Below are 27,411 nucleotides of genomic sequence, written 5' to 3'. Positions count from 1 at the left end.
TTTTTAAGGGCCTCACCCACAGCGTATGGAGGTTCCCAGGCTAGGGGTCCAATCAGAGCTGCAGCCGCTGGCCTACGCCACAGCCACAGCAATGCGGGATCCAAGCCGTGTCTGCAACCTAGACCATAGCTCACGGCAATGCTGGATCCTTAACCCACTGAGCAAGGCCAGGGATCAAACCCTCAACCTCGCTGTTCCTGGTCGGATTCATTTCCGCTGTGACACAATGGGAACTCCTGATTGAAGTTTTAAAAGGAGGAAGAGGGATTCTTTATGTGGAGAGATTGAGAAAAGGGCGTTTCTAAGTGGGAAAATGCAGCAGACAAGGGCATGTGAGTACAAAGAAATCACACCTATGAAAGCAAGGGAAATAATGTAAATAGGAAACAAGTTTTGAGGTGGCAATGCAGAGGTCATTTTGATGACCCTGGACTGAATCTGATCATCATTCAGAGGTGGTGGGGAGCCATGAGAGCTTTTTGGTCTGGAAAAGAGATAGTGTGAGTTTTCCATTAATATTAACTGCGCTTTAACTTTCGTTATTATATAGGGTAGATTGGAGAGGGCAGATGTCTGTAGTGACCAGGCCACTGGAAATATAAAACTGGAGCTCAAATATGTGTTGGCAAAAGAGATATCAGAATTATCACAACAGGGGTAGTGCTTGAAGGGAGGGGGGCAAAATTGAATACTGAAAACATTTTAATGTATTATCAATTACAGTGTTTACCTTAATTTTCTCTTCTCCCCACAAGACTGTGAGGTCCTCAGGGTAGGAACTGTGTCTACTCCTCTTAGGTGGGCAATCCGACATGGCTTGCTAGGGGCCACCAAAACTCTCATCAGACCTCCAAACTAGAAAGCTGATCCCTCCCCCAACAATGAGCTGCCTTGGAGATCAATTAAACTTAAACATGTCATTTGTCATGGGATGTTCCTTTGCAACTTCCCCCTACCCCCTAACCCCCTACCCCAAACCATTACCTACATTCCTAAAGAGACTGCCTCTCATGAATACTGACTTAGCCCAAGAACAAACCTGTGCTAAAAATAGAAACTACCCCTTTTCCTACACAACTAACTGGTCCCTAAGCCTTGGGGAGCCTGAGTTCCCTCTCTCAGTGCTCCTGGCCAATCTGTGGGTCAGTAAAACTCACTTAAAGTCTCAGTGCTCCAGCCTCCTGCCTTTTCTTTGATTCTCCACTCTAACAATTCCTGCTCATTTTCTTGCACCTGGCATTGTCCCTGCCATGTGAACTCAATACGTATTTCCTGAAGAAAAAGAAACTGCAGAGAGGGGAGAAAATACTTTTTTCAGAAGGGTGGTAAAGGCAAAATGGATGGTCCTGAAAGGTTTTGTTAGAATGGTAGGAGAATTTATGACCATTTTATTGGATGGCTTCAAATCTTTTCAGGAAAGTATTTCCTGAGCTACAGAGCTTCCCGTGGTTGAGGATGGGGTTAAGGGCTTAGAGTGAAACCACTTGGAACAGCTGGGGCAGGAACCAAAAATATGCTTGGGGGACTCCTGTCTGCTCACATGCCTTTTTCAGTGCCCTTCAGTGTTTCTGGAATGCCCCTCTGGCAATCTCCTCCCTGCCTCTCTCATCTCTTATTTAGTCTACTCATCTTTCAAGGCCTGACTCTAATGCCACCAACTTTTCTAGGATGTTCTCTTTGATACTGTTTCAAGTTAACCATTCCTTTTTCTGTGTTTATACTTTTTTTTTTTTTTTTCCTTTTCTAGGGCTGCTCCCGTGGCATACGGAGGTTCCCAGGCTAGGGGTCTAATCGGAGCTGTAGCCGCCAGCCTATGCCAGAGACAGAGCAATGTGGGATCCGAGCCACGTCTGCGACCCACAATGCAGCTCACGGCAATGCCGGATCCTTAACCACTGAGCAAGGCCGGGGACCGAACCCGCAACCTCTTGGTTCCCAGTTGAATTCGTTAACCACTGCTCCATGACGGGAACTCCTGTGTTTATACTTCTCCCTTTGTTAATCCCACTAGATTATAAATTACTTGAAGAGGGTTTTACTCATTGAATAAGCTTCCTTCTGACCTGATGGGGAGCAGTCATTCCATAAATGTGTGCTGATGTTTACATCAGTAAGTTTAGGAATACGATCCCTAAGTGGCAGGGAGGGCAAAACTGAAGTTATATGACTTGAAGTCTTGGTAGACTAGATCAGCATGGTTTTTGTGATTAACAGGAGGTGATAGACTAAGAGAACCAAGAAAACATTAAAGAACTAGGGCTTGTGATGCGGGCAGATGTAAATTCAGTAAAAAGTATGATTATTTTTTCTGTTTGGGGAAATCTAAACTTTGGTCTCTCTACCAAAATAAGGTTTTCTGTTTGGGGAAATCTAAACTTTGGTCTCCCTACCAAAATAAGCTCACGTGTATTTTATGGAAGGAAAGGGCATAGTTTTTTCCCACCTAACTTACTCTGTTTTACAAATTTTTTGTATTTTTCAAAAATTTTATTGGAGGAGTTCCCGTCGTGGCTCAGTGGTTAATGAATCTGACTGGGAACCATGAGGTTGCAGGTTCAATCCCTGGCCTTGCTCAGTGGGTTAAGGATCCGGCGTTTCTGTGAGCTGTGGTGTAGGTTGCAGACGTGGCTCAGATCCCGCATTGCTGTGGCTGTCGCTGTTGCGTAGGCTGGCGGCTACAGCTCCGATTGGACCCCAGCCTGGGAACCTCCATAAGTGCGGGAGCAGCCCAAGAAATGGCAAAAAGACAAAAAAAAAAAAAGGTTATTGGAGTATAACTATCGACAACACGCCTAACTTACTCTTACTGATCAACAGTGAAGCCAAAAGAAGCAGGAAAGCCAGCAATGACTCCTTCAGTATTAGACCTGGATTTTAACTACTAACATCTGTAACTTTGGCTGGATTCCAAACTTTTGTAAAGATAGGAGTTCCCGTTGTGGGTCTGCAGGTTAAGAACCCTACTAATGTCCATAAGGACATGGGTTCAATCCCTGGTCCCGCTCAGTGGGTTAAGGATCTGGTGTAGCTGTGATCTGCAGTGTAGGTCATAGACACGGCTTGGATCTGGCATGCAGTGGCTGTGGCACAGGATGGCAGCTGCAGCTCCACTTTGCCCTTTAGCCTGGGACCTTCCATACGCCACAGATTTGACCCTAAAAAGGGAAAAACAAAAAACAAAAAAACTCTTGTAAAGACAAAACACATTTTTTCATTTCATATTTTCTCCTTTACTTCCAAACTTTATGGAAGAACAGTTTATGAGCAGCAAATGAATGCGGTTGGGAAAAGGAGAGGTCACTGTGGTAACCAGAATAATGAACAGGATGTTCAAATCCCAGTTCGGCACCTGCCTGTGAAGTGGGGATAGATAAAGCCTACTTGGAAACACCGTGTGAGACATAAACTTGATGTAAAAGCACTTAGCACAGGGAGTGTATGTACTTTGACCAGATCACGTGCAAGTGGTAGGAACTGCGAAAGTGAGGAAGATGGGCGGGGAAAGGTAAGTCTCCTCCCCTTTACCCTCCCCTCTCTCAGTTCTCCTCAGAGGCCACTCTGGAGACGGTTCTGTGCATGTCCTTCTTTCCTGGATTTGGCTATGAGACCTTGAATCTGAAACTCAAATTTAGAGTCTCTTACCTGTAAACCAGCTATAATGGAAAAAAATAAAAATCATTTATAAAAAGTTTCTTACCTATAAAATGGAAAGGGTTCTAAGCATTTAATGAAACAATTACTATTTTACAGTTTAAATGCTACCAGATATCAAGTGTTTTTATTCCTAGAAGGAGAAGGAAGGCCTGGACAAACCTACTGTATTTCACTATTTAGAACAGAGCTCTCTTGGACCCTTGGCATTGGCCCCAGTCTTGACTGCTTTGTTCCATTATGAGATTCCCTTTCCTCATCTTGACCTCATCAGCAGAGCAAGACTGAGAGCCACACAGCTTGACTCTGCCTCATCTGTCCCACAGGTGATCACCTACTCCAGCCGTCATGTCTACAGTAACTTCACTGAGGAACAGAAGGGCCGAGTGGCCTTTGCCTCCAATTTCCTGGCAGGAGATGCTTCCCTGCAGATTGAGCCTCTGAAGCCCAGTGATGAGGGCCGGTACACCTGCAAGGTGAAGAATTCAGGGCGCTATGTGTGGAGTCATGTCACCTTGAAAGTCTTAGGTAAGATAGAGTGTCCCGGTAAATGCCCTGGTATCTTATTATTATTGTTATTGTTATTTGGCCACAGCTGTGACACGTGGAAGTCCCCTGGGCCCCAGATGGGACCCAAGCCACAGCCGTGACGATTCCAACTCCTTATCCGCTAGGCCATCAGGCCATTATGGAAGTCTCTGCAACGGACAGGCAAATGCACTATGGTGGGACAAAACTTCTTGTTTAGTACTTTGTACTATAGAGGTCACCCAGTCTAGTTCCCTGGAAGTGTGTGTTTTGTATTTTAGCCATAATGAAATTTTAAAAAGCAATCACGATTTTCCATGGTAGCCCCTTACAAAATTTAAATATCCTCTAATGTTTAAATAGGACCCTAATATTTAACAAATTTCTCAGATCTGATTCAAATCTGTTTTTCTGTTTTGACAGCAAGAGCTACTACATTCTATTTAATTGCTTCCAAGCTAATAAGCTTCTGTCCATTTCAGTATTAGTAAAATCACGCTCAACTTTCCTAGAATTTTGAACTATTAAAGTTTCTCTTGGGAGCTCGCTGGTGGTCTAGTGGTTAGGACTCAATGCTTTTCACTGATGTGGCCAAGGTTCAGTCCTGGGTCTGGGAACTGAGTTCCCGCATCCAGCCTCTGCATGCCTCAGCCGAAAGAAAAGTTTCTTCTTTGAGAAGTGATAAGTGAGCTTCTGGGGCAGCCTCCAACAATTACAACAGCACCTCTGAAAGCTGCTGGAATTGGGTGGATATGTTCACAGGGGATGGAAGCGAGTATATTCAGGGGTGGTGTAAAGCATGGCAAGGTACCAAAGGGCTGGCGAAGCCTCACTCAACGTCGATCATATGGCTGGAGAAACAACAGGATATAGTTCTTCCACTGAATTGGATGTTTGGGGATCTTTGATCTTTTTTTTTTTTTTTTTGCTTTTTAGGGCTGCACTTGCAGCATATGGAAGACCCTAGGCTAGGGATCCAACTCGGAGCTGCAGCTTTTGGCCTACGCCACAGCCACAGCAACGCTTGATCTGAGCCACATTTGTGACCCACACCACAGCTCATGGCAACACTGGGTCCTTAACCCACTGAGTGAGGCCAGGGATTGAACCCGCATCCTCATGGATACCAGTAGGGTTCATTTCCACTGAGCTACAACAAGATCTCATATATATATATATATATATATATATATACACACACACACATATATTGTTTTTCTTTTTTTTGGCCAGTGAGACCATCAAAGCCCAAGTGTGAATTGGAGGGAGAGCTGACAGAAGGAAGTGACCTGACCTTGCAGTGTGAGTCATCCTCTGGCACAAAGCCCATTGTGTATTACTGGCAGCGAATCCGGGAAAAGGAGGGAGAAGATGAGCATCTGCCTCCCAAATCAAGGATTGGTAAGTCATCTTTCTACCCATCTGTTGAGACAACAGGACAGTACTCTCTCCATGAATTCTAAATCTGGCTTTGTCAGCAACTCACAAGGTGACCTTGAATACACTGCTGGACCTCTTTGAACTTCCATTTTTCATTCCTAAATGAAGACAGGAAAAATCTGTCTTTTCTTCCCTTAAATGGCAAAAATATAAGTGGTGAAGAAATTAGGAATGAATGTACTATATAAATCCATTATAACTAATTACTGTGTTTACTATCCTTTAAATGTTCAGAATCTTTTGTAACTTTTGAGAAATGCACTACAATTCAAAAGAATATTCACCTTCCTTCCCACATTCCAAAAAGGGATCAATTCTATCATCTCATCCTTACAAAACTGTATTATAGAATCTTAGGTCAATGATGCAATGAAGTGAATGATAACTATAGACTCTGTCACTGGGGAATCACAATCACTTTTCTGCCTGTGTAGACTACAACCACCCTGGACGAGTGCTGCTGCAGAATCTCACCATGTCTTCCTCCGGGCTCTACCAGTGCACAGCGGGCAACGAGGCTGGGAAGGAGAGCTGTGTGGTGCGAGTGACTGTACAGTGTAAGTGGCCAAAGGGCTGGTTTGGTTTTGTCTCTATGCTGTGGTTGGCGTAAAATTTTTTTTTGTCTTTTTGGGGCCAAACCCACGGCATATGGAAGGTCCCAAGCTAAAGGGCAAATTGGAGCCACAGCAACGCAGGATCCGAGCCACATCTGTAACCTACACCACAGCACATGGCAATGTCAGATCCTTAACCCACTGAGCAGGGCCAGGGATTGAACCTGCATCCTCATGGATACTAATCAGATTTGTTTCCACTGAGCTACGATGGGAACTCCCTAAAATATTTTTATTGTTATTTTAAAATCTTTTTATTATTATTATTATTTTTAGGGTTGCACCTGCAGCATATGGAGGTTCCCAGGCTAGGGGTCCAACCAGAACTGTAGCTGCTGGTCTATGCCACGGCCACAGCAACTCAGGATCTGAGCTGAGTCTGCAACCTACAACAGAGCTCATGGCAACCTCAGATCCTTAACCCACTGAGCCAGGCCAGCGATTGAACTCATGGATGCTAATCGGGTTCATTAACTGCTGAGCCACAACAGGAACTCCCTAAAACATTTTTAATTTTCTGGTCTTTTTGTCTTTTCAGAACTGCACCCATGGCATATGGAGGTTCCCAGGTTACAGGTCCGATTGGAGCTGCAGCTGCTGGTCTACACCACAGACCAGCAACTTGGGATCTGAGCCACGTCTGCGACCTACACCACAGCTCACAGCAATGCGAGATCCTTAATCCACTGAGAGAGGCCAGGGATTGAACCTACATCCTCATGGATGCTAGTCAGGTTCGCTAACCACTGAGCCATGACGGGAACTCCTAAGATATTTTTAATCACAACTAAAAGTCAGGTCAAAATCTTTATTTCCAGAAAGACATGGCTATCACTGAAATAAATTCAGTAGTTGTCAAGGACTATTCAACAGCTGTAGCTAACTCTATATTTACAAGTATGTGTGAATTTTCCAGCCCCTTAAAGAAACGTGTTATATCCAGGAAGGGATCAAATATAAGTTTCCCTTACAAACAGTTAACTTCTACTGCTTTCAGAGCTTCTCCTGTGCCTGTTGTTTCTCAAAAAAATAATCAGCTTTGGAGTTCCCATTGTGGCTCAGCAGGTTAGGAACCTGACTAGTATCCATGAGGATGTGGGTTCTATCCCTGGCCTTGCTCAGTGGGTTAAGAATCCAGCAATGCTGCCAGCTGCAGTGTAGGCTACAGATGTGGCTTGGATCTGGTGTTGTGGTGGCTGTGGCACAGGCCAGCAGCTGCAGCTCAGATTCGACCCCTATCCCGGGAACATCCATAATGCTGCAGGAGTGGCCCTAAAAAGAAAAAAAAAAAAATCAGCCTAAAATAATCCTAATGTGAACAAGGCAGATTTTGGGGTGACAGACTCTATTCCCCTTCAATATCAAGACAGATAGTCATACACCAAGAAAGGATAAATAGAGAACTCAAGAGGATAGATTTAAAGATCTGGAAATACTCATTTTTATCCAGAGCTGATGTTTTGTTAAGTCCATGTATTTCTTAGCTTATGTTTGGTTTTCCTTTTGCTTTTGTTTCTGAGAAAACAGATGTACAAAGCATCGGCATGGTTGCAGGAGCAGCAACAGGTATGGTGGCTGGAGCCCTGCTGATTTTCCTTGTGGTGTGGCTGCTAATCCGAAGGAAAGACAAAGCAAGATATGAAGAAGAAGAGAGACCAAATGAAATTCGGTAAGCTTCTTGCAAAATCCTCTTCCTCAACTAGGCTGCCTTTCTAAGGCCAGCTCCATAAGGAACAGCCAATGAAAATAACCATTTCCTCTTGACCATGAATTTGTTAAAAAGATTAGCAGTTCCAGCCCAGAGACAGATCTGGTTTATTTTGACCTTCTTGTGCAACACAGACTTAGAGAAACTTTGCACTAGTTCTGATTCCCTTCTATTTATAAAGGGCATGCAGTAAAGAATGGGCCTAGCCTGCAGGCCATGAAAGGGTTTATGCAGACAAGCCCCAACTCAAGGGGAGTGCTGTCTAGACATCCAGGGGTGAGTGCCCGTTCTCCCAAGAGTAACAGGGTCAACCATTTGGGCCCAGGACATTGGGGGTGGGGGTGTCCTTATTTCCGTAAGTGGCTGCCCTCTAATAGAAATCCGAGTTTCCAGCTTGAGGAGTTGGTCCCATAGCCTCAGAAAGCAGCAGCCACAGCGGGAGCTTTCACAATCCCATGGTGCTAACATTTATCTCTCTGATTTTTCCCTTCAGAGAAGATGCTGAAGCCCCGAAAGCCCGCCTCGTGAAACCGAGTTCCTCTTCCTCAGGCTCTCGGAGCTCTCGCTCTGGCTCCTCCTCCACTCGCTCCACAGCGAACAGTGCCTCCCGCAGCCATCGGACACTGTCCACTGAAGCTCCCCGGCCAGGGCTGGCCACCCACGCATACAGCCTTGTGGGGCCAGACGTGAGAAGTTCCGAACTGAAGAAAGCCCACCATGCTGCCCCAACCAGAGCAGAAACCACCCCCAGCACAACCCCCAGCCAGAGCAGAGCCTTCCAAACTGTCTGAATTAGAGTGGACCTGACTCCCATCCTTTCCGGGGAGTCAGGATCTTAGGACTCTTCTAGTCATTAAAGCTCAGTCACCAGCCACACAACCCCCTTGAACCAAATGAGTGGTCATTTAAGTAGCATCGACCACTGTATGGAACAGACTCACAGGAACACCTTCCTTATGACACCAAAAAGGAAAAGGATGTAAGCTGATCATCTCCAAAAAGGCATCTCACTGTGCCTTCAGACCAGAGTCGGGGGAAGGTAGGGGCCCAAAGCTGTGTATTGGACCTATGGTGAGAACAGTTGGGGAAAGGGGAAGTGAACACAATTAGAACTTCTCACTTGGGATGTTTTGTATCAACACTTTAAATTCATCATTGTCAAGAAGAAATACGGTGTTGTTCATAATGTTTCTATGCATTTCTGCAAACCTACTGGATTATTATGATTATTCAGAGTCAAGCAGAACCCACAGCCTTATATTACACCTATCTGCACCATGAGAGACTCTAAAAAGGGAAGTATGTCTCTTCTATCCTGATTTGACTTCATTTACCATAAAGTTTGGATATTAATTTCAAGAGAAGTTGAAATAGTGGGAGATGGAGAAGAATGATTGTTTTTCCCACTCTATCCATTGCTAATCTTCCTCATACCAAACCATAAAAGAACTGAAAAAGGAAGTCCAAAATATGTAACTAACGACTGAAAAACTTTCCATCATAATTATGTTCAGAGGGTCATTTACAGATACCAGCAGTATATATACTGGAGCAACTGAGGATTCTCCCTCAAATCAAAGGTCTCTAAGGACTTTCCTGCTGGCTATCTCTGGAGCCAAAAAAAAAAAAAAAACCATCCCTCCGGATCACTTAAGCATGTCCTTAGAATGAAGCCTAGGAAGATCTTTTAAGGATGCTACAAGATCATCTGACATACTGCTACAGTCTCTTCTTTCTGAGAACATATGAAATGAGAATTTCAAGACTGACTAGAAAAGGAGATTAGATCAATTTTTTTTTAAATGTGACAAGGAGTGGCATCAGAAGTTCAAAACTGCACCAAACTTGGAGCTTCCTTCACGTCTTTCACTTTAGGAGGATGTGAACCTGGGACTTTTGTTAATTCTAGGCCATAAATTATCAAAAAGATCAGGGACTGTAGTTCCCATCGTGGCTCAGTGGTTAACAAATCCGACTAGGAACCATGAGGTTGCTGGTTCGATCCCTGGCCTTGCTCAGTGGGTTAAGGATCTGGCATTGCCGTGAGCTGTGGTGTAGGTTACAGACACGGCTCAGATCCCGCATTGCTGTCTCTGGCGTAGGCCGGCGGCGACAGCTCCGATTCGACCCCTAGCCTGGGAACCTCCATATGCCACAGGAGCGGCCCTAGAAAAGGCAGAAAGACTAAAAAAAAAAAAAAAAAAAAATCAGGGACTGCCAAAGTTTCCTGATGGCACTACATGGATGTCTTAACATTCCCTCCTGAAAGGCTGAGACAGAGGAATTCTGCATTTTCCCAGTTTAGCCTCTAAGGAAGCCTAGCTCTGGGGTGGAAGGAAAGGAAATTAACATTTAGGGAAGAGATGGTGAAGGTAACTAGTGGGTGGCAGGAGAGATCTGGGTTAGTGCCTGTTAAATAGTGTCAGCGTCTTGGAAAGAAAGTGCAGAAATGATTCACTAGGAGAGCTCTCAGAAGAGCTGACTCATAGAAGAAAGGTGTCTGAAAAATAAGAACCTCCAGTAGAATAACTTGCCTTTTTATTAGTTTTTGACTACTCTGATAGTCAAATTCATCTGATGACAAGAATGCCTAAACCTGAAATAGCCTTTCAAGGACTCTAAAGCAAATGTCCACAGATCACCATTGGTAGAGCAAAACATTTCTTACTATTAAAAGGGCAGCAGGCTATAGGAAAGAAAAAGTAGTACTGAATATGGTGATGAAAGCCGTTTCTAAAATGGGAATCAGGTGCTTAAAGGGAAAAGGTTGATCCAGGATTCTGTCCCATTTCTCTAATTTTCATCTCTACATCTACATCTCATATAGCACAAATGCCATTTTCTTCCAAAATCCTTTAAAAAATAGGGGTTTACCCTTGAGTGAAAGTTTCATCTTGAGTTTTTTCCTCCTCTAAAAAAAGTTGGGCCATAAGAAACATTAAGGAAGTAATGTAAAAAATACCTGCTATTAGTTTAAGAAGGCTAGCATATTCAGAATGCTTCTTATACTACACTGCCTCATTGTAAGATATAATTCCCTACTTCACTTCTTTATTCTGATAGTGTGGTATCCAGGCAACAGAGCACTTCTGCTATGTAATTCTGAGATTTCCCATTCCTAGAGTACCTGAGCCAACGACTAGGCTTTGGTGGCTCCAGCTGTACCATCACTGGCACTTTGCTCTTAGCATTATTTATTACCTTTGAGCCTAAGGATTTCTGCCTATACCTCCGAAAGCCAGAATCAGTCCCCTTTGCACGAAAAGGTTTAGATTATTTGAACATGTTAGTTATTAGGAAACTAAAATGCCATTGAATATCCAGATTATTTTGGAAATCAGTTCACACAGGAAATCTACAAAAATGTCACAAAACAACCTGAAATCTGAGAAATTCTAGGAATCCAAGATTCTGGGAGATAAGGTGCTAAAGTCTCAGCCATGACAGTGTGCTTCTCCTTCAGTCAGGCTTTTGGGTTCAGATACACAGGTGTGAAGATAAAGTCTGAGCCACTACTGGTTTCAAACTGTATTCTATTAACTTTGCAAGTCAAATAATATGATCTTTAATATAAAACAGAAAAGGATAAATCATGTAAGAAAAAGTGTTTGTAGGAAGAGATACAGATGGAATGATGAGGATGTTTAGAGAATAACCATTCAATAAAATATGAACACTAAACTTACAATTGTAAATAAGGAAGTGGTGTCTTTGTTGTTACACTGTATAAAAACAATTTCAGAATTGCCATTACAAAAAGACATACATAACTTTGCCTCATTTCTGGTGATAAGCTGTTTATATTTCAACTTCTAATTGGGACTATGTTTGATCACAAAAACCAAATATTTATTACAGATGCATCTGTATCAGCAATTTAAAAATAAATAAGTAAAGGTGATACTGTAGGAAAGGCTGAATCTCATATAACCTGTGCTGGAAATTTACTTATTAGCTTGCTGCCAAGTGAAGAACAGAAGGACTCAGACTGAATATGATCTATTATTTATTGATTTCAGTCATAAATGCATGCAATACTTTTTTTCCTCACAAAGCAAGATATAAGCAGTATGGGACATACCAAATGATGACAAAGCTCATGACAGTTTCTACCCTTAAGAACTTTATCAAAATAACAAATAATATTTGCCAAGCAAGTATTTTATGCCAAGGTAAGGTGCCAACGAAGAAGTATACACTGGAGTTCCCGTCATGGCACAGCGGAAGCGAATCCGACTAGGAACCATGAGGTTGCAGGTTCGATCCCCGGCCTTGCTCAGTGGGTTAAGGATCTGGTGTTGCTGTGGCCGTGGTGTAGGCCAGTAGCTGTAGCTCTGATTAGACCCCTAGCCCGGGAACCTCCATATGCCACGGGTGGGGCCCTAAAAAGCGGGGGGAAAAAAGTACACACTAAGGGGCTCAAGTAAATCTGAAAAGTAAACACTGAAATTCAAATAAATCTGAAAAAAAATTCAGAGAATTAAACGAGGTAATATATGCAAAGCACTCAGAACAGAGCTCAGCATGTAACAGGATCCCAAAATGTTAATGACACTATTCCCCAATCAGACACCCAGGCTTCAGACTCCTCCACTCTGCAGCCCCAAGCACCCAAACTTTTAGTTCCGGAATGGGTTTGAAACCCTGTGCATGTGAAGAGGTAGAGATAGGACATTTATCATAATCTGAACTTTATATATTGAAAGCAACCAGAAACAAAGGTTCTCTGTTCAGCTTTCTTTAATCACTGCTGTTTGGCAAAATACATCAAACCCCTGGACTGGGGCCCCAGTTCTATTTTCCACTAGTTCAGTGGTTCAAATGTTGTAGGTAATTCAGAAGTTATAAAGCTGCAAAATGTAGTGGTTCAGAGATAGTACTGATAAATCGTGTGGGGAGAGGAAGACTGCAGATGCTGAAGAAAACTGAAAGAAGCCTCCCGCAGTACACATCTTCCTCTTTCCGCACTTTGAGTTACACGTGCTTCCACAAAGGAAATTACTACTTAAAAAAAGACTTAATCTGGAATCAAGAGCTGAATTCCACTGTAACTCAGCCAGCTGTTTATCTTCCCAGAAATGACATCTCTGAACCTCATTTATCTCCTAACACAGGAATGAATGATACATAGCTCAGAGAATTGTTTTAAAAGACTAAATGAGGTAGCAAATGAAAGCACTCTGTACACTGTGAAAGCATCATGTAAAATGAACTTCTTGAGAGATGGGGAGGCATTAGGTATGCTCCTCAACAGACTCAAGCCCACATTCCCTCCTAAAAAGGCAATACCCTTTTTATCAAACATTTGAGTCTAACCCCAGGCTTTACTGGCTTTGACGAGGACAAGTCATCCTCACTTTTCTAACAGCCTTTCTGGAAGTCTGGAGACCTTTCTAATTCCAGTGATGCCGATAAAAGTTCTAGGTAGTCTTAAAAAACCTTTTCACCTATCCGTGCCCACACACATACTAAATGGGTTTATTACTTGCCCTGCCTGCCTGAAAGAGCACGTAGGAAAGCCTTCATGGTACTAAGAAAGGCTCTTAGAAGCCTTTAGAATGACAAGGCCCCAAACACCTGCCACCAGACAAAATTGAAAATTCTAGGTCCACTGCTTTGTACACTAGACTCCTTCAGTGATGTTTTCAAGGCATCTCTGCCTGGCCTCGCTTTTCGTTTTTGACGAAAATCAAAGCAGGCTAACTAGTCCCTCCTGTTACTGAAAATAAAAGGCTCAGGAAGTCTAAATCAAGGACACAAAGCTACCGGAACCGAAGTTCCTAACGTCTGGTTCATTTACAAGGAAAAAACTCGCCACCTTTTCTTCCTTTAAAACAAATAACAGAGAACGGGGCTCGGTCGGGTGGAGGAGGGGCTGAGAAAAGAAGCCGAATCTATTCTCCGCGGGATGCCGGAGGTAACGGAGGCCTTCGAGGAGCGTGCTTGGCCATTTACTTTGCTGAGGGTCTCGACACAGGCTAGTGGGCTAAGAAATCGAGCCTCTCCAACCTGTGTCGGGATCAGACGGCCTCCAGCTGCCACAGAGAACGGATGGCCGCGGGGGCCTGCCACGCTACCCTGCCGCACCCTATGCAGAGGCGGGACCGGCGGCGGCAGCCGGGCGGCTCCTTCTTTCCCCAGATCTGGGTGTCCCGGCCGAATTTACCCCAGCAGCGCCCCGGGGTCGGAACCTTCGGCCCTGTCGCTCACGGTCAGCCCTAGACCAGCGTCACGCCGGCCACGAAATGTGCGGATGTGGAGTCCAGGAGAGCCTGGGGGACAGTCTATATGTCCGGAGTGGGTGTCGGGGAAGAGAATGAGGACCTGGTGGGGGAGGGGCGCAACAACCTTCGCGGCCATTTTGTCCTCGCTCCACTTCCGTCTTCTCTCCCGGGCTGCTGGAGTCGGACCCCTCCCTGCAGGCCGAGCGCTTACCCTCCCGGGGTTCCGCACTGAGCCAGATCGCGGCTCCGGCCACTGTCATTGGTTGGCTCCAAGTTGGCCCGCCCCTCTTCCTCCCCCTCCTTCCGTTCCCTCCCGCCCGCGCTTCCTGGGGGCGCATGCGCAGAGGCGGACGCGCTCTTCCCCGCCTCCCGCCCCCCCCCCCCCCACGGGGTGACTGAGGACTCCCGCGCGCGGGCTCTGTCGGCTCCACCCTCCCTTTCCCCCGGGCCGTTCAGAGAGCGGGGGCGAGAATGAAAGTTCCAGAACGCTGCGGTGAGTGCGTCATCCGAGGCGGGGCGTGTTGCGGAGGGAAAGGGGAGGTGCGAGAGTCAAGCCGGGTTCGTCATTGGGGCTTGCGGAGGTAACCGCCCGCCCATTGGCTGAGGCAGCAGTGATGGGCACCGGCAGGGGCGGGCCCCTTCTGGAAGGTTCTGAGGCCGGGTATAAGAGATAGGGCGACGGGCGGAAACCGGTCTCATTGAACCGTCGGGAGCGCTTCGGGTTGCGGCTTGTTTTCTCCAGCTAAACCAGGCCTACGTTTCAGGTAAGGCTTCTGAATATCTTCCAAGCCTGCATTGTGCCGCCGCAGTGTGCTTCCCGCCCCAGCTTCCCTGAGTTTGTGGCGGCCTGCAGCTTTCTATCTCAGGCGGGCTGCGGGCAGCTATTCTTTTGCTAGGCTGGGGAGCTTTGTTCCTGGTGGTAGGCAGTGATGCAATCGGGATAGAGGACCGGGGCTCGGTGGGCAGGGCCTCATTAACCAGGAAGGTGACCGCGATTGCGGCCGCACCCGGTGCGGGCAGAGAGAGGGGGGAAGGGGCTGCACTCCTTTGCGGGGCGTGGAGCTGGCTCCTTAGACCCGGCCGCTCCCCGTTTCCGGCGTAGACGGGTCTCTTCTAAAAGAGGAAGTCCTGATGGGCACGCGCCCAAGGCGGTGGAGGAGGATTCTCATCCTTTGCAAGGGTGGAGAATAGGGTGCGAAAGGGGGAGGGCGAAAGTTCAGTCCAGGGCACCGGACCACGTGGTCGGCTATGGCGCAGACCCTCTTGGCAGGTGCTGTTTTCAGTCTGCGGCGGGCTCTGCGGTTGGCATGGCAGCCTTAACTGCAGCATGCCATGCTGGCTCTGACCCTGTCGCGTGGTTATTTCCGACCAGGGCAGTTTCCGAGCGATGTGTATTTAAGAGTGGTCTTGAGAGCTGATGGCGAGTGGTCTTTAAGATAGACGATCTTGGGCGCTTAATCTGGTTTTTAACGACATGGACTTTTTCTCTCCACAGCAACCATGTCTAAGGGACCTGCAGTTGGCATTGATCTTGGCACCACCTATTCTTGTGTGGGTGTCTTCCAGCACGGAAAAGTGGAAATAATTGCTAATGATCAGGGGAACCGAACCACCCCAAGCTATGTTGCCTTTACTGATACTGAACGATTGATTGGTGATGCTGCGAAGAACCAAGTTGCGATGAATCCCACCAACACGGTTTTTGGTGAGCCAATGAAATGTTAACAGCATGAGTTTTAACTGATCTAGGCAGATTATATATAGGTAATTCTAAAAAGTCAGTTTTTAGGTACCTTTTAAAAACCTTAAGAATAGGGAAAGTTAGAAAATTTAAGTGAGTGGCATTTCTTCTTAAGGAAAAAATTTGAAGTATCTTCGTCAGAAGTTGAATCCATTTAATACTGAGAATTAGGATCTTGGTTTTAGAATGGTGGGTCTTGGTTTTTGATGGAGAGGCTGATGAATGCAATTTAAGGTAACGGTTGTGTTTGATGCCTTACAGATGCCAAACGCCTCATTGGACGAAGATTTGATGATGCTGTTGTCCAGTCTGATATGAAGCATTGGCCCTTCGTGGTGGTGAATGATGCAGGCAGGCCTAAGGTCCAAGTAGAATACAAGGGAGAGACAAAAAGTTTCTATCCAGAGGAGGTGTCATCCATGGTTTTGACAAAGATGAAGGAAATTGCAGAAGCCTACCTTGGGAAGGTAAGTGTATACAGTAGTACAAGGAGAGGATGTGGGTGGAGATTGCCACAGCAAGTTTGAAGGTTTACTGATAATGTGGGATTTTGGCTGATCTCAGCACAGAGAAAGCTATTAAAATGGGTAGGTAAACTCGAATGTTAATTATGTGAGGTATCATTGCATTGCCTGTGCAAGCAAGCAGTTGATGTGACAGGTTTTAATCTTTTTGTTTTTCTAGACTGTTACCAATGCTGTTGTCACAGTACCAGCATACTTTAACGACTCTCAGCGTCAGGCTACCAAAGATGCTGGAACTATTGCTGGTCTCAATGTACTTAGAATCATCAATGAGCCAACTGCTGCTGCTATTGCTTATGGCTTAGACAAAAAGGTATGTACCAGTTTTGGCCTATCAGTCAAGATTTGAGTCATCAGAAGTACAGATAAAGGGAATAACAAATTTGTGTTTTAATTGCAGGTTGGAGCTGAAAGAAACGTGCTGATCTTCGATTTGGGTGGTGGCACTTTTGATGTGTCAATCCTCACTATTGAGGATGGTATCTTCGAGGTCAAATCTACAGCTGGAGATACCCACTTGGGTGGAGAGGACTTTGACAATAGAATGGTTAACCATTTTATTGCAGAGTTCAAGCGCAAGCACAAGAAGGACATCAGCGAAAACAAGAGGGCTGTCCGTCGCCTCCGTACTGCTTGTGAGCGTGCTAAGCGCACTCTCTCTTCCAGCACTCAGGCCAGTATTGAGATTGATTCCCTCTATGAAGGAATCGACTTCTATACCTCTATTACTCGTGCCCGATTTGAAGAATTGAATGCTGACCTGTTCCGTGGCACCCTGGATCCTGTGGAGAAAGCCCTTCGGGATGCCAAGCTAGACAAGTCTCAGATCCATGACATTGTCCTGGTGGGTGGCTCAACCCGTATCCCCAAGATCCAGAAGCTTCTGCAGGACTTCTTCAACGGGAAAGAACTGAATAAGAGCATCAACCCCGATGAGGCTGTTGCTTATGGTGCAGGTAATTTCCCTATGGTAGTTAGCTTTAACAAGCCTGTGCTAGTTTCGCTGTGATGAATGATTTTTAAACATTCGTAGTTTCCACCAAAAGCTTAGCTAATGATGGCACAACTTCCTTGGATGTCTGAGCGATTAAGAACTATTAATTATCTAGTAAGTTGTACTTTTTTTTTTATTAAAAAGTTGCTTTTTAATTTAGCTGTGCAGGCAGCCATTTTATCTGGAGACAAATCTGAAAATGTTCAAGATTTGCTGCTACTGGATGTCACTCCTCTTTCCCTTGGCATTGAAACTGCTGGTGGAGTCATGACTGTCCTCATCAAGCGCAATACTACCATTCCTACTAAGCAGACGCAGACGTTCACCACCTACTCTGACAACCAGCCTGGTGTGCTTATTCAGGTATGTTTCTGTACTGTAGGCTTGGCTTACTGAGTGAGGTGCTATATTAGCTGGGGAAGATGTTTCGCTGTGATGATGGATTCCAAAACCATTCGTAGTTTCCACCAGAAATTTTGTGTTGGCTAGTTCCTTCCTTGGATGTCTGAGCGATCAGTCTTCTCCAGTCAGGCTTATGCAAATTTAAAGTACAGAGCCTTCGTGTTTCTTAGTCATTTCTATTCCCTACCAAGGTTTATGAAGGTGAGCGTGCCATGACCAAGGATAACAACCTGCTTGGCAAGTTTGAACTCACAGGCATACCTCCGGCCCCACGAGGCGTTCCTCAGATTGAAGTCACTTTTGATATTGATGCCAATGGCATCCTCAATGTCTCTGCTGTGGATAAGAGCACAGGAAAGGAGAACAAGATTACCATCACTAATGACAAAGGTAAGTTGGCACTGTTAATTTGTGGCATTAATAACTGGTCTTACAGAAAGAAAATAGTTCAGATCACAATGGTTGTTTTTATAAGTGCCTTTGAGGGTGTTTAGCCAAGAGATCAAAATGGTATTGCGGGAGTGACATGGTACAGAACTGCCAAGTAGCTGATAGCTTTTAAAGCTGTGTCTAAAAGATTGGTTAATGTTACAGGTCGCTTGAGCAAGGAAGACATTGAGCGCATGGTCCAGGAAGCTGAGAAGTACAAAGCTGAAGATGAGAAGCAGAGGGATAAGGTGTCTTCTAAGAATTCACTTGAGTCTTATGCTTTCAACATGAAAGCTACTGTTGAAGATGAAAAACTTCAAGGCAAGATCAATGATGAGGACAAACAGAAGATTCTTGATAAGTGTAATGAAATAATCAACTGGCTGGATAAGAACCAGGTTTGTACTGCTGAAAGTTTGGGGGTGTAGGGTTGGGTTGGATATAGGACTTTTGGGAAATCTTGGGTGGGTGGATTTATAGGGTCACAATGATGAATGGTCCAAAACATTCGCGGTTTCCACCAGAACCTCAGATGTTGGCAATTCCTTCCTTGGATGTCTGAGTGACCCAAGGTCTTATATGTAGACTTGTGACAGGCTTTGGCGTGTCTCATGTCTTCCCAATGCATCAGCCTTGAAAGTTTTATTTGAAGAATTTACGTGTAATTTTTTTCCTCCTCAGACTGCGGAGAAGGAAGAATTTGAACATCAGCAGAAGGAGCTGGAGAAAGTCTGCAACCCCATCATTACCAAGCTCTACCAGAGTGCAGGAGGCATGCCAGGAGGAATGCCTGGGGGCTTCCCTGGGGGCGGAGCTCCTCCATCTGGTGGTGCGTCCTCTGGGCCCACCATTGAGGAGGTTGACTAAGCCAAACTGGTATAGATTTAGCATTGTTCCACATGACATTGAAGGACCCAAATTTGTAGCAAATTCCATGGCAGTTATAAAGTTGAGCTGCTATAGTAAATAACTGGGCATTCTTGATACTTGAATATGGAATATGCACAGGGAAAGGAAATTACATTGCACTTTATAAGCACTGTATTGTTAAGTGGAAAATGCAATGTCTTAAATAAAACTATTTAAAATTGGCACCATACAATTGTCTGGCTCTTTTTACAAAGGCAGTAAGACAGCATTTGGCTTGGGGGGTGGATTTCCCCTTCTGCTGCATACCCCCCAACAGTGCCTGGGTTCAATCTGAGTTGAGTTTCTAAAGGCTTCAGAGAGGGGAAATAACATGGACTGCTATTAACAATAATGATGTAACAGATAAATGTGCTTTTTCAGTGTTAAAATATTAAGAGTGGAAAGCAGCATCCCAAATGATCCCTTAAATTCATTTGAGGCCAATTGGGATGAGGAAACTACCAGAGTGCCCCTAAAATCCTGTAATCTGAAAGTAGAAGTCTACTAGTTTCCAAGGTTAGCATTGTGAAATGTCTTGAAATTTTGAGACATCTAGAAAACCTAATTCTGGTTTTGAGTCATAGGTAACAAATGCTGAGGAACTTTAGGCTGGGTGAGGCAGAAACTTCATTCTCAGTAGTGCTTACCAAAACTTTTACTTTGGACTACCTTTTAGGTAAGCCTTAGGAGTAAAGGCTGATAATAGTGTGTGATGCTTTTTGTCTATTGGGTGGGGTTTTAGTGTATGTAGAACTATGGTTGACCGAATCGAGCTAGAGGCCCAAGGTACTTGACTTTGGAATATGAATCTTTTTTTTTTTTTACTTTATTTTTTTTGTTTTGTTTTGCTTTTATCTAGGGCCACTCCCACAGCATGTGGAGGTTCCCAGGCTAGGGGGTCGAATCGCAGCTATAGCCACCGGCCTATGCCAGAGCCACAGCAACTCTGGATTCGAGCCGCGTCTTTGACCTACACCACAGCTCATGGCAACGCTGGATCCTTTAACCCACTGAGCAAGGGCAGGGATCGAACCTGCAATCTCAGGTTTCCTAGTCAGATCACTGTGCCACGACGGGAACTCCTGGAATATGAATCTTAAAATCACCTCTGAGTCATTTCCTTGATGGGACTCTAAACCTGTGGTTTGAAATTGGGTTTTACAAGGCCTGGGTAATGCCAACCTGCTGCCTGGTGGCCAGGATTAATCCTGCTTTAGTGGGGTCTTGTAGAATGTAATACAGTTCAGGCTCAGGAGAGTGGCCCCACCCTAGTGCAGCAGACACCATTTCTCTTTGTGGAGCTATTCTTGGGCGACCCAACTAGTAAGTTTGGGATTTAAAGAGTCACCTTAGATCACTAACACTACATCAGGTTAGTGTATGTAGTTACAACTAGTCTTAGTTGTAGGACTGACTTAACGCTGGCTCTCTGGGCATGTGTGGCAGCCTGAGGTGTATTTGTTTTCACTAAAGGTGGAAAGTGAAAGTAATTTGCATTTCTTTTTCACGTTTGTGTTCGGTGACTGAGAAGCTTTCATCTTTTATGAATTGGAGCAAGCCATGTGGTTTTCTGGTTTTTTTGGGGGGGGTTATGTTGGGTTTTTTTGTTTTGAGACCATTTAGCTCATAAGGAGCAATACTTTGCTGTTTGAAGTGGGAACCTACTAAGAAAAAGGGAGCGTGTGATTGGTGAAAAACGTGTAGGCCAGTCACTGGTAGCAATGGTAGCAATTACTGCAAATTGCTTTTTTTTGTTTCTTAGGTTGTGGGTTATGAAATTAAGCTAGGGGTCAGTTTGGAGATGTAGCTGCCTATAGCACAGCCACAGTAACATGGGATCCAAGCCTTCCCTGTGATCTACATCACAGCTCACTGCAAAGCCAGATTCTTAACCCCTGAGCCAGGACAGGGAACCCATGTCTGCAAATTGTTAACCTCAATAATTACAACAAAGCAGGTTAGTGAACTTAAACGTGAGACAAAGGTAAAATACAACGTGTCCTTTTACATAGGTGGGAAGTATGAGGCATTGCTGGGCCTGTGCAGTAGAAAATAATTGGGGTTTAAAATGAACTAGAAATTACACCTTTGCTAGGTTTTCTTAGTATTAATTAACCTGAAGAAGAATGACCAGGTCTGAAAGCAGAAGTTCTGAGATCCTGAGTAAACCACAGTGGCAGAGAGAAACCTGGCATTCAAATTTGGGTACACTGTTAACAAAAACTTGGACGTTCGCTCCTGCATCCCAGTGTAGTGAATTGGGTACCATCTTATCTCAGTGCAGTGTTTGGGGTTCAGGCTTACTGAAAGGAATTTTTAAGGGAGTTAGTAATCTGCTTCTGAAAATACATGCAATTAATAACTTTTTTTGGTCTTTAGTCTTTTTTAAGGGCCACACCCACAGCATATGGAGGTTCCCAGGCTAGAGGTTGAGTCTGAGCTGTAGCTGGTGGCCTACATCCCAGCCACAGCAACTCAGGGTCCAAGCCGAGTCTGTGACCTACACCAATGACAGATCCTTAACCCACTGAGAGAGGCCAGGGATCGAACCCGCAATCTCATGGATGCTGGTTGGGTTCATTAGTCACTGAGCCAGGACTGGAACCTCCTTATAATTAACAATTTAGTTGCAGTCTTCATCTGATAATTCCTTGTTTGAGTGCACTGTCACATTTTTCTTTCAGTCCTTTTGGTATTCCAACTTGGGTATTTAATTTTTGCAAGAAGTCTCAAGTAATCTGGGGATTTGAGGATCATAATGACAGTCACTTTTTGTCTTTAATTTTGCCATGCTTTTTTAGCTAGGTTCCTGCTGTGGCCTAACCCCTGACAGCAGGAGTAGATTAAGAAGTGGGTAAAGATGTGTTTCAGCCTTACATGTCCTGTCCCCTCATTAGGATAGCCAGAAGACTGACAGTTACATGTGGGGAAATACTGGCAATAAATATCACAAATTAGTTTATTACAGCTTAGAAGAAATTGAAGAGGAAATTGAAGCAGCAGCATTTGCAATTTTGCATTCAGTTAAATGGCTTCACCTGTCTTAGGTGGTTTGACTGTTTTCATAACCTTCCTGCTGTGGCACAGTGGGTTAATGCTACTGAAGCAGCTTGGGTTGCTTCAGAGGTGTGGGTTCGATACCTGGCTCAGTGCAATGGGTTAAAAGCATCTGGCATTGCCCCAAGTGCAACCTTAACTTCAATTCAGTCTGGGCTCAGGAACTTATATCTGCCCAGCTGTTAGAAACCCCAAAACCAAACAAACTTAGCAGGATGATTGGATGGCCTGTCTGTGCATGTGTGAATCTATAGAGGGTGACAAAAGCAATTTTACTTTTGCATGGATTACTGTAATGAGGTTGTGGTTTTAAATCTATCTCAGTCGTAGGCTGTGGTGCCTAGTTTTTACGTTTTGTACCACCACTGGACTGGGAAGAGGGAGCAAAAAATTCACTGTCCCTCAATCTCCAGGTCCAATTTTAAGACTTTAATTTTTTTTTTTTCCAGCTGCACGCACGGCATGAGGAAGTTTCTGGGCCAGGGATTGAAGCCACGCCACAGCAGCAGTGACAATGCAGGATCTTTTAACCCACTGCACCACAAGGGAACTCCAAATTTTAAGACTTAAACATTCTGCTTTCAGCTGAACTCAGCAATAAACAATATGTTCATGTTTTAAAATGCATTTTTATTACCATGGATCATTTTACTCGATGGCAGTGGTACTTTTAAGCTACTGAAGGAATAATTTTTGTCTTTAAAGCCACAGCAATACATTTATTCCCAACAGTGTTGCTACAGTATTTATGGACTCAAAATGTACTGTAAAGAAAATGATAATGCCTGCAAAATCCTTTGTCAAACAATAGTTGAGTATCTACAATGTACTTTCATAGGAAAAACAGTGCTTTGGGTTCTGTTAAAGTAGAATGGAGTGATTGGTGGGACATAAGAAAGGCTGAGAGGGAGTTCCCATTGTGACTTTGTGGTAACGAGCCAGACTAGTATCCATGAGGTTGTGGGTTCAACCCCTGGGTTAAGGATATGGTGTTGCCGTGAGCTGTGGTGTAGGTCACAGACATGGTTCGGATCTGGTGTGGCTGTGGCATGGGCTGGCAGCTGCAGCCCCGATTTAACTCCTAGTCTGGGAATTTACATAGGCCTAAAAACCTAAAACTGGCCCTAAAAACAAGGTGGAGGGAGGCTGAGTATTTTCCCCTTCTATGGTTTATGTGTGACTGTAAGACCATCTCTATCCACTAGATGGCAGTAAGCCATTTGGAAAATTACCAGGGTAGCTAGGAGAGGCTCCTTAGAACACGGTCACTAAGGTTTGTTTGTGCTTTTTGTTTGTTTCACAAGTTGCTTAATTGGAAGCACAGCAAATGCAGAGAAAAAAAAAGTCAGCTCCAAATTCATTCACGTTCCTGGCAAAGCATTCCCAGCTGAGTAAGTTGAACAAGAGCTCTGACTGAAGGGTGGAGTGGGCTGGGGTTGTGGTGATGTGGCTTTAAGTAGGGATTTTAGGGTACTTGGGCAGTTAGGTTAGACACAGACAGAGCTTTGAAACATGAAGGGGAATGAATCTCCATAAATAGAGAAAAATAGTTCTTCGCGATCCACTCTTTTCTAGTTTAAGCCCCTATTTTGTTTCATCACCCAACTACCAACTCCTGGGCTTCTTCTCACTTGTATGAAATGCTTGAATTCCCCACCAAATTCAAACCCATGGATGCAAGACTATTCACATGCTCTTGTAGTCCTACCTAGTATTTGGCACATTATAAACATATAACGTCGTCAAATGAATGAATAAAAAGGGGTAGAACAAGCACCTAAGAGGTTAGTGGTAGAATGTACTCCCTTTGGGCTTCATAATAGTTTGGTCATGGGAGTTCCTGTCGTGGCTCAGCGGGTTACCCACTAGGATGTCTATAATTGGAAAGACAAGAACAAGTTGGCAAGGATGTGGAGAAATTGGAACCCTCATGCACTGCTGGCATGAATGTATAATGGTCTAGCCAATTTGGAAAATAGCTTGGCAGTTTTCAAAAAGTTAACCTTAGAATTAATTACCAAATGACCCAGGCATTCTACTTCAAGTTACGTACCTAAGAGGAATTAAAACATACATGCACACAAAAGTTTATACACAAATATCCGTAGCAGTATTCATAATAGCCAAAAAGTGTGAGTATGTCCATACTTTGGAATATTATTCAGCTGTGAAAAGGAATAAAGTACTGATATATGCTGCAACATGAATGACCCTTCAAAACAGGGCAGTGACAAAAGCCTACACATGGTACGATTATATGAAATATCCAGAAAAGGCAAATTTTTTTAAATTAGTGAATTTATTACATTTATAGTTGTGCAGTGGTCATGAGGCAAATCTTTTGAGGCAGAAGGTGGATAGGTGGTTTCCTAGGGCTGAGTGAAAGGAGGGCTGGGGAGAAATGCAGAGTTCTTGCAAACAGGGGGTTTTTGTTTGGGGATGGTAAGTTGATGATAATGGTTGCATAATTCTGTGAATACACTAAAAATAATGGATGGCACACTTTAAATAGATTAATTGGTTGCTTGATGTATGAACAGTATCTCAACAAGCACCTTTTAAAAACTTTCTTAGGAAATTCCGGTGTGGCACAGCAGGTTAAGTATGTGGCATTGCCACAGCCATGGCATAGGTTATAGCTGTGGCACAGGTTCCAACTGTAGCCAGGGTTTGATCCCTGACCCAGGAACTTCCACATGCTGTGGGTGTGGCCAAAAAAAAACACCACCCAACAATAACAATGAAAAAAAATTTTTTCTTTTTTTTGGGAGGGTTTTTTGCCTTTTTTTTTTTTAGGGCCACACCCGCGGCATATGGAAGTTCCCAGGCTAGGGGTCGAATCCAAGCTGCAGCTGCCGGCCTACACCACAGCTCACGGCAGTGCTTCTTAACCCACTGAGCGAGGCTAGGGATCGAACCTGAATCCTCATGGACACTAGTCAGGCTCGTTTCCACTGAGCCAGAACAGGAACTCCCCAAAAAGTCTTTTAAGTTAGGAAAGCAAGAGGCTGCAGAGCTGGCTTCCCCAAAGTGCAGGGAGGCGGGAGGGAGGGAGAGAGAATGTGTGTGAATGTGAGATAAGATTCTTACTCTTAAGGATCTAATAATGATGTTGTGCCATCATTTTCCTTTTTATCCCCCAGCTTTATTGACATAATTGCCGTGTGACATAGTGTAAGTCTGAGGGGTACAACATGTTGCTTGATACATGCAGTGAACTGATTACCACAGTAAGCACCTCCATCACCTCACACATTTACCTTTTCCTTCTTGGGGTGAGAAATTTAGTATTTACTCTCTTAGCCACTTTCAAGCATACAAGACAGTATGGTTAAGTGTAGTCACCAGGTCGTACTTGAGATCCCCAGAACTTACTCATCTTGTGACTAGAGTGTGTACACTTGGACCAAATCCTCCCCTTTGCCCACTATCCTGTGCTGGTGTTTTCCTCAAACCAAGCAGATAGAGGTTCCGTACCCGGGAGTTGAAAACACTAGATGGGGCTGAAAAGAAAGCAGGCTGCAGACAAGTAACCACTTGAAAAGACGTTGGAAATATCCGGTGGAGACCTTTTATTTATTTGTTGATTGAGTGTTTCTCATGTGTCTGTCTGGGACTTGCTTTGCCATTTACTAGGTGTATGACGTTAGGCGGATTCTTCTTTCTGAAGTTGAGTGTCTTTACCTATGAAATGGGGATTATAATAACCAACCATTAGGTGTGTTACAAAGATGAAATGAGTCAGTACGTGTGGAGTGTTTAGCTTTGTGTCTGACTCATAGAGTAAGTCAGTAAGGGCTAGTACTATTAATTTTATTTAAATTTTTAAATTTTTGTTGAAATACAGTTGATTTACAATGTCGTGTTAGTTTCTGGTGGACAGCAAAGTGATTCAGTTATACATACATACATATGTATTCTTTGTCATATTCTTTTCTATTATGGTTTATTATAGGACATGAAGTATAGTTCCCTGTGCTATACAGTAGGTCCTTGTTGAGTATCTGTTTTATATATAGTAGCTTGTATCTACTAATCCCAAACTCCTAATTTATCCTTCCCCCAATTCTCTTCCCCCTTTGGTAACCATAAGTCTGTGAGTCTTTCTGTTTTGTCAGTAAGTTCATTTGTATCCTATTTTAGATTCCACATATATGATATCATATGATATTTATCTTTCACTGTCTGAATTAGTTCACTTAGTATGATAATGTCTAGGTCCATCCATGTTGCTGCAAATGGAATTATTTCATTCTTTTTCATGGCTGGGTAATATTCCAAGGAATATATGCACCACATCTTCTTTATCCATTCATCTGTTGATGGATATTTAGGTTGCTTCCGTGTCTTGGCTGTTGTAAATAGTGCTGCTATGAACATTGGGGTACATGTATTTTTTGAATTAAGGTTTTGTCTGGATAGTTGCCCAGGAGTGGGATTGCTGGATCATACGGCCACTCTATTTTTACATTTTTTTTTGGCAGGGGGGCTGCACCTGCAGCATATGAACTTCCCAGGCTAGGGGTCTAATCGGAGCTACAGGTGCTGGCCTACACCACAGCAGCTTGGGATCTGAGCCACGTCTGTGACCTATACTGCAGCTCAGGGCAATGCCGGATCCTTAACCCACCCAGCAAGGCCAGGGATCAAACCTGCATCCTCATGTATACTAGTCAGATTTGTTACTGCTGAGCCACAAAGGGAACTCCGTTTTTTCTTCTTTTTTGGCTGCACCAAGGCATGTGGAGTTCCCGGGCCAGGGATTGAATACAAGCTGCAGTTGTGACCTATGCTGCAGCTATGCCAATGCTGGATTGTTTAACCCACTGTGCTGGGCTAGGGATCAAACGTGCGTCCTGGCACTGCAGGGCAGGGGCAGCCTCCTATCCCATTACAATACAGCAGGAACTCCTATTTTTAGTTTTTTAAGAAACTTCCATAGTGTTCTCCATAGTGGCTGAACTAACTTAAATTCTCACCAACAATGTAGGAGGGTTCCCTTTTCTCCACACTCTCTCCATCATTTATTATTTGCAGACTTTTTTTTTAAAATGGGCACATCCAGGGAAGTGCCTGGGTCAGGGATTAAATCAGAGCCACAGCTGCTGACCTACGTGGCAGCTGTGGCAAAGCTGAATCCTTTAAATCCTTTAACCCACTGCACCAGGCCTCAGACTGAATCCATGCCGT

At 44.3% G+C, this 27,411-nt stretch overlaps 2 protein-coding genes and 3 non-coding genes across 6 annotated transcripts in view; all 5 read left to right on the top strand.

Moving 5' to 3' along the window:
• The window catches only part of CLMP (CXADR like membrane protein), a 101,263-nt gene extending 91,706 nt beyond the window's left edge, over nt 1-9,557 (top strand). For both annotated transcript variants that reach the window (XM_047752826.1, XM_047752827.1), the window contains 5 exons: nt 3,978-4,179; nt 5,413-5,580; nt 6,054-6,176; nt 7,761-7,902; nt 8,435-9,557. In XM_047752826.1, the coding sequence (XP_047608782.1) occupies nt 3,978-4,179; nt 5,413-5,580; nt 6,054-6,176; nt 7,761-7,902; nt 8,435-8,732 (933 nt within the window). In that variant the 3' untranslated portion in view covers nt 8,733-9,557. The remainder of the gene's footprint in view (nt 1-3,977; nt 4,180-5,412; nt 5,581-6,053; nt 6,177-7,760; nt 7,903-8,434) is intronic.
• A 5,216-nt stretch (nt 9,558-14,773) lies between these two features.
• HSPA8 (heat shock protein family A (Hsp70) member 8) lies at nt 14,774-19,352 on the top strand. The gene is made up of 9 exons (XM_047752604.1): nt 14,774-14,929; nt 15,661-15,870; nt 16,168-16,373; nt 16,591-16,743; nt 16,831-17,386; nt 17,585-17,787; nt 18,018-18,216; nt 18,421-18,653; nt 18,937-19,352. Exons 2-9 carry the CDS (start codon nt 15,666-15,668, stop codon nt 19,120-19,122), a joined length of 1,941 nt encoding a protein of 646 aa, XP_047608560.1. The 5' UTR covers nt 14,774-14,929; nt 15,661-15,665; the 3' UTR covers nt 19,123-19,352.
• Nucleotides 17,431-17,517, top strand: LOC125112300 (small nucleolar RNA SNORD14). Its single transcript, XR_007131094.1, has one exon. It is a non-coding gene; the product is annotated as a small nucleolar RNA SNORD14 (small nucleolar RNA).
• Nucleotides 17,852-17,937, top strand: LOC125112299 (small nucleolar RNA SNORD14). The gene has a single exon (XR_007131093.1). It is a non-coding gene; the product is annotated as a small nucleolar RNA SNORD14 (small nucleolar RNA).
• On the top strand, nt 18,738-18,821 carry LOC125112301 (small nucleolar RNA SNORD14). Its single transcript, XR_007131095.1, has one exon. It is a non-coding gene; the product is annotated as a small nucleolar RNA SNORD14 (small nucleolar RNA).
• Nucleotides 19,353-27,411: the final 8,059 nt, after the last annotated feature.

This window comes from Phacochoerus africanus, chromosome 11, assembly GCF_016906955.1.
Source record: "Phacochoerus africanus isolate WHEZ1 chromosome 11, ROS_Pafr_v1, whole genome shotgun sequence".
Lineage (NCBI taxonomy): Eukaryota > Metazoa > Chordata > Mammalia > Artiodactyla > Suidae > Phacochoerus > Phacochoerus africanus.
The sequence above is the reverse complement of the archived record's forward strand: the minus strand, read 5'-3'. Positions and strand labels throughout refer to the sequence as shown.

Coding starts and splice junctions, on each gene's coding strand:
- HSPA8 (XM_047752604.1), top strand. CDS start 15,666: ATGTCTAAGGGACCTGCAGTTGGCATTGATCTTGGCACCACCTATTCT. Junction 17,788..18,017: donor AGCCTGGTGTGCTTATTCAG/GTATGTTTCTGT, acceptor TTCCCTACCAAG/GTTTATGAAGGTGAGCGTGC. Junction 18,217..18,420: donor TACCATCACTAATGACAAAG/GTAAGTTGGCAC, acceptor TTAATGTTACAG/GTCGCTTGAGCAAGGAAGAC.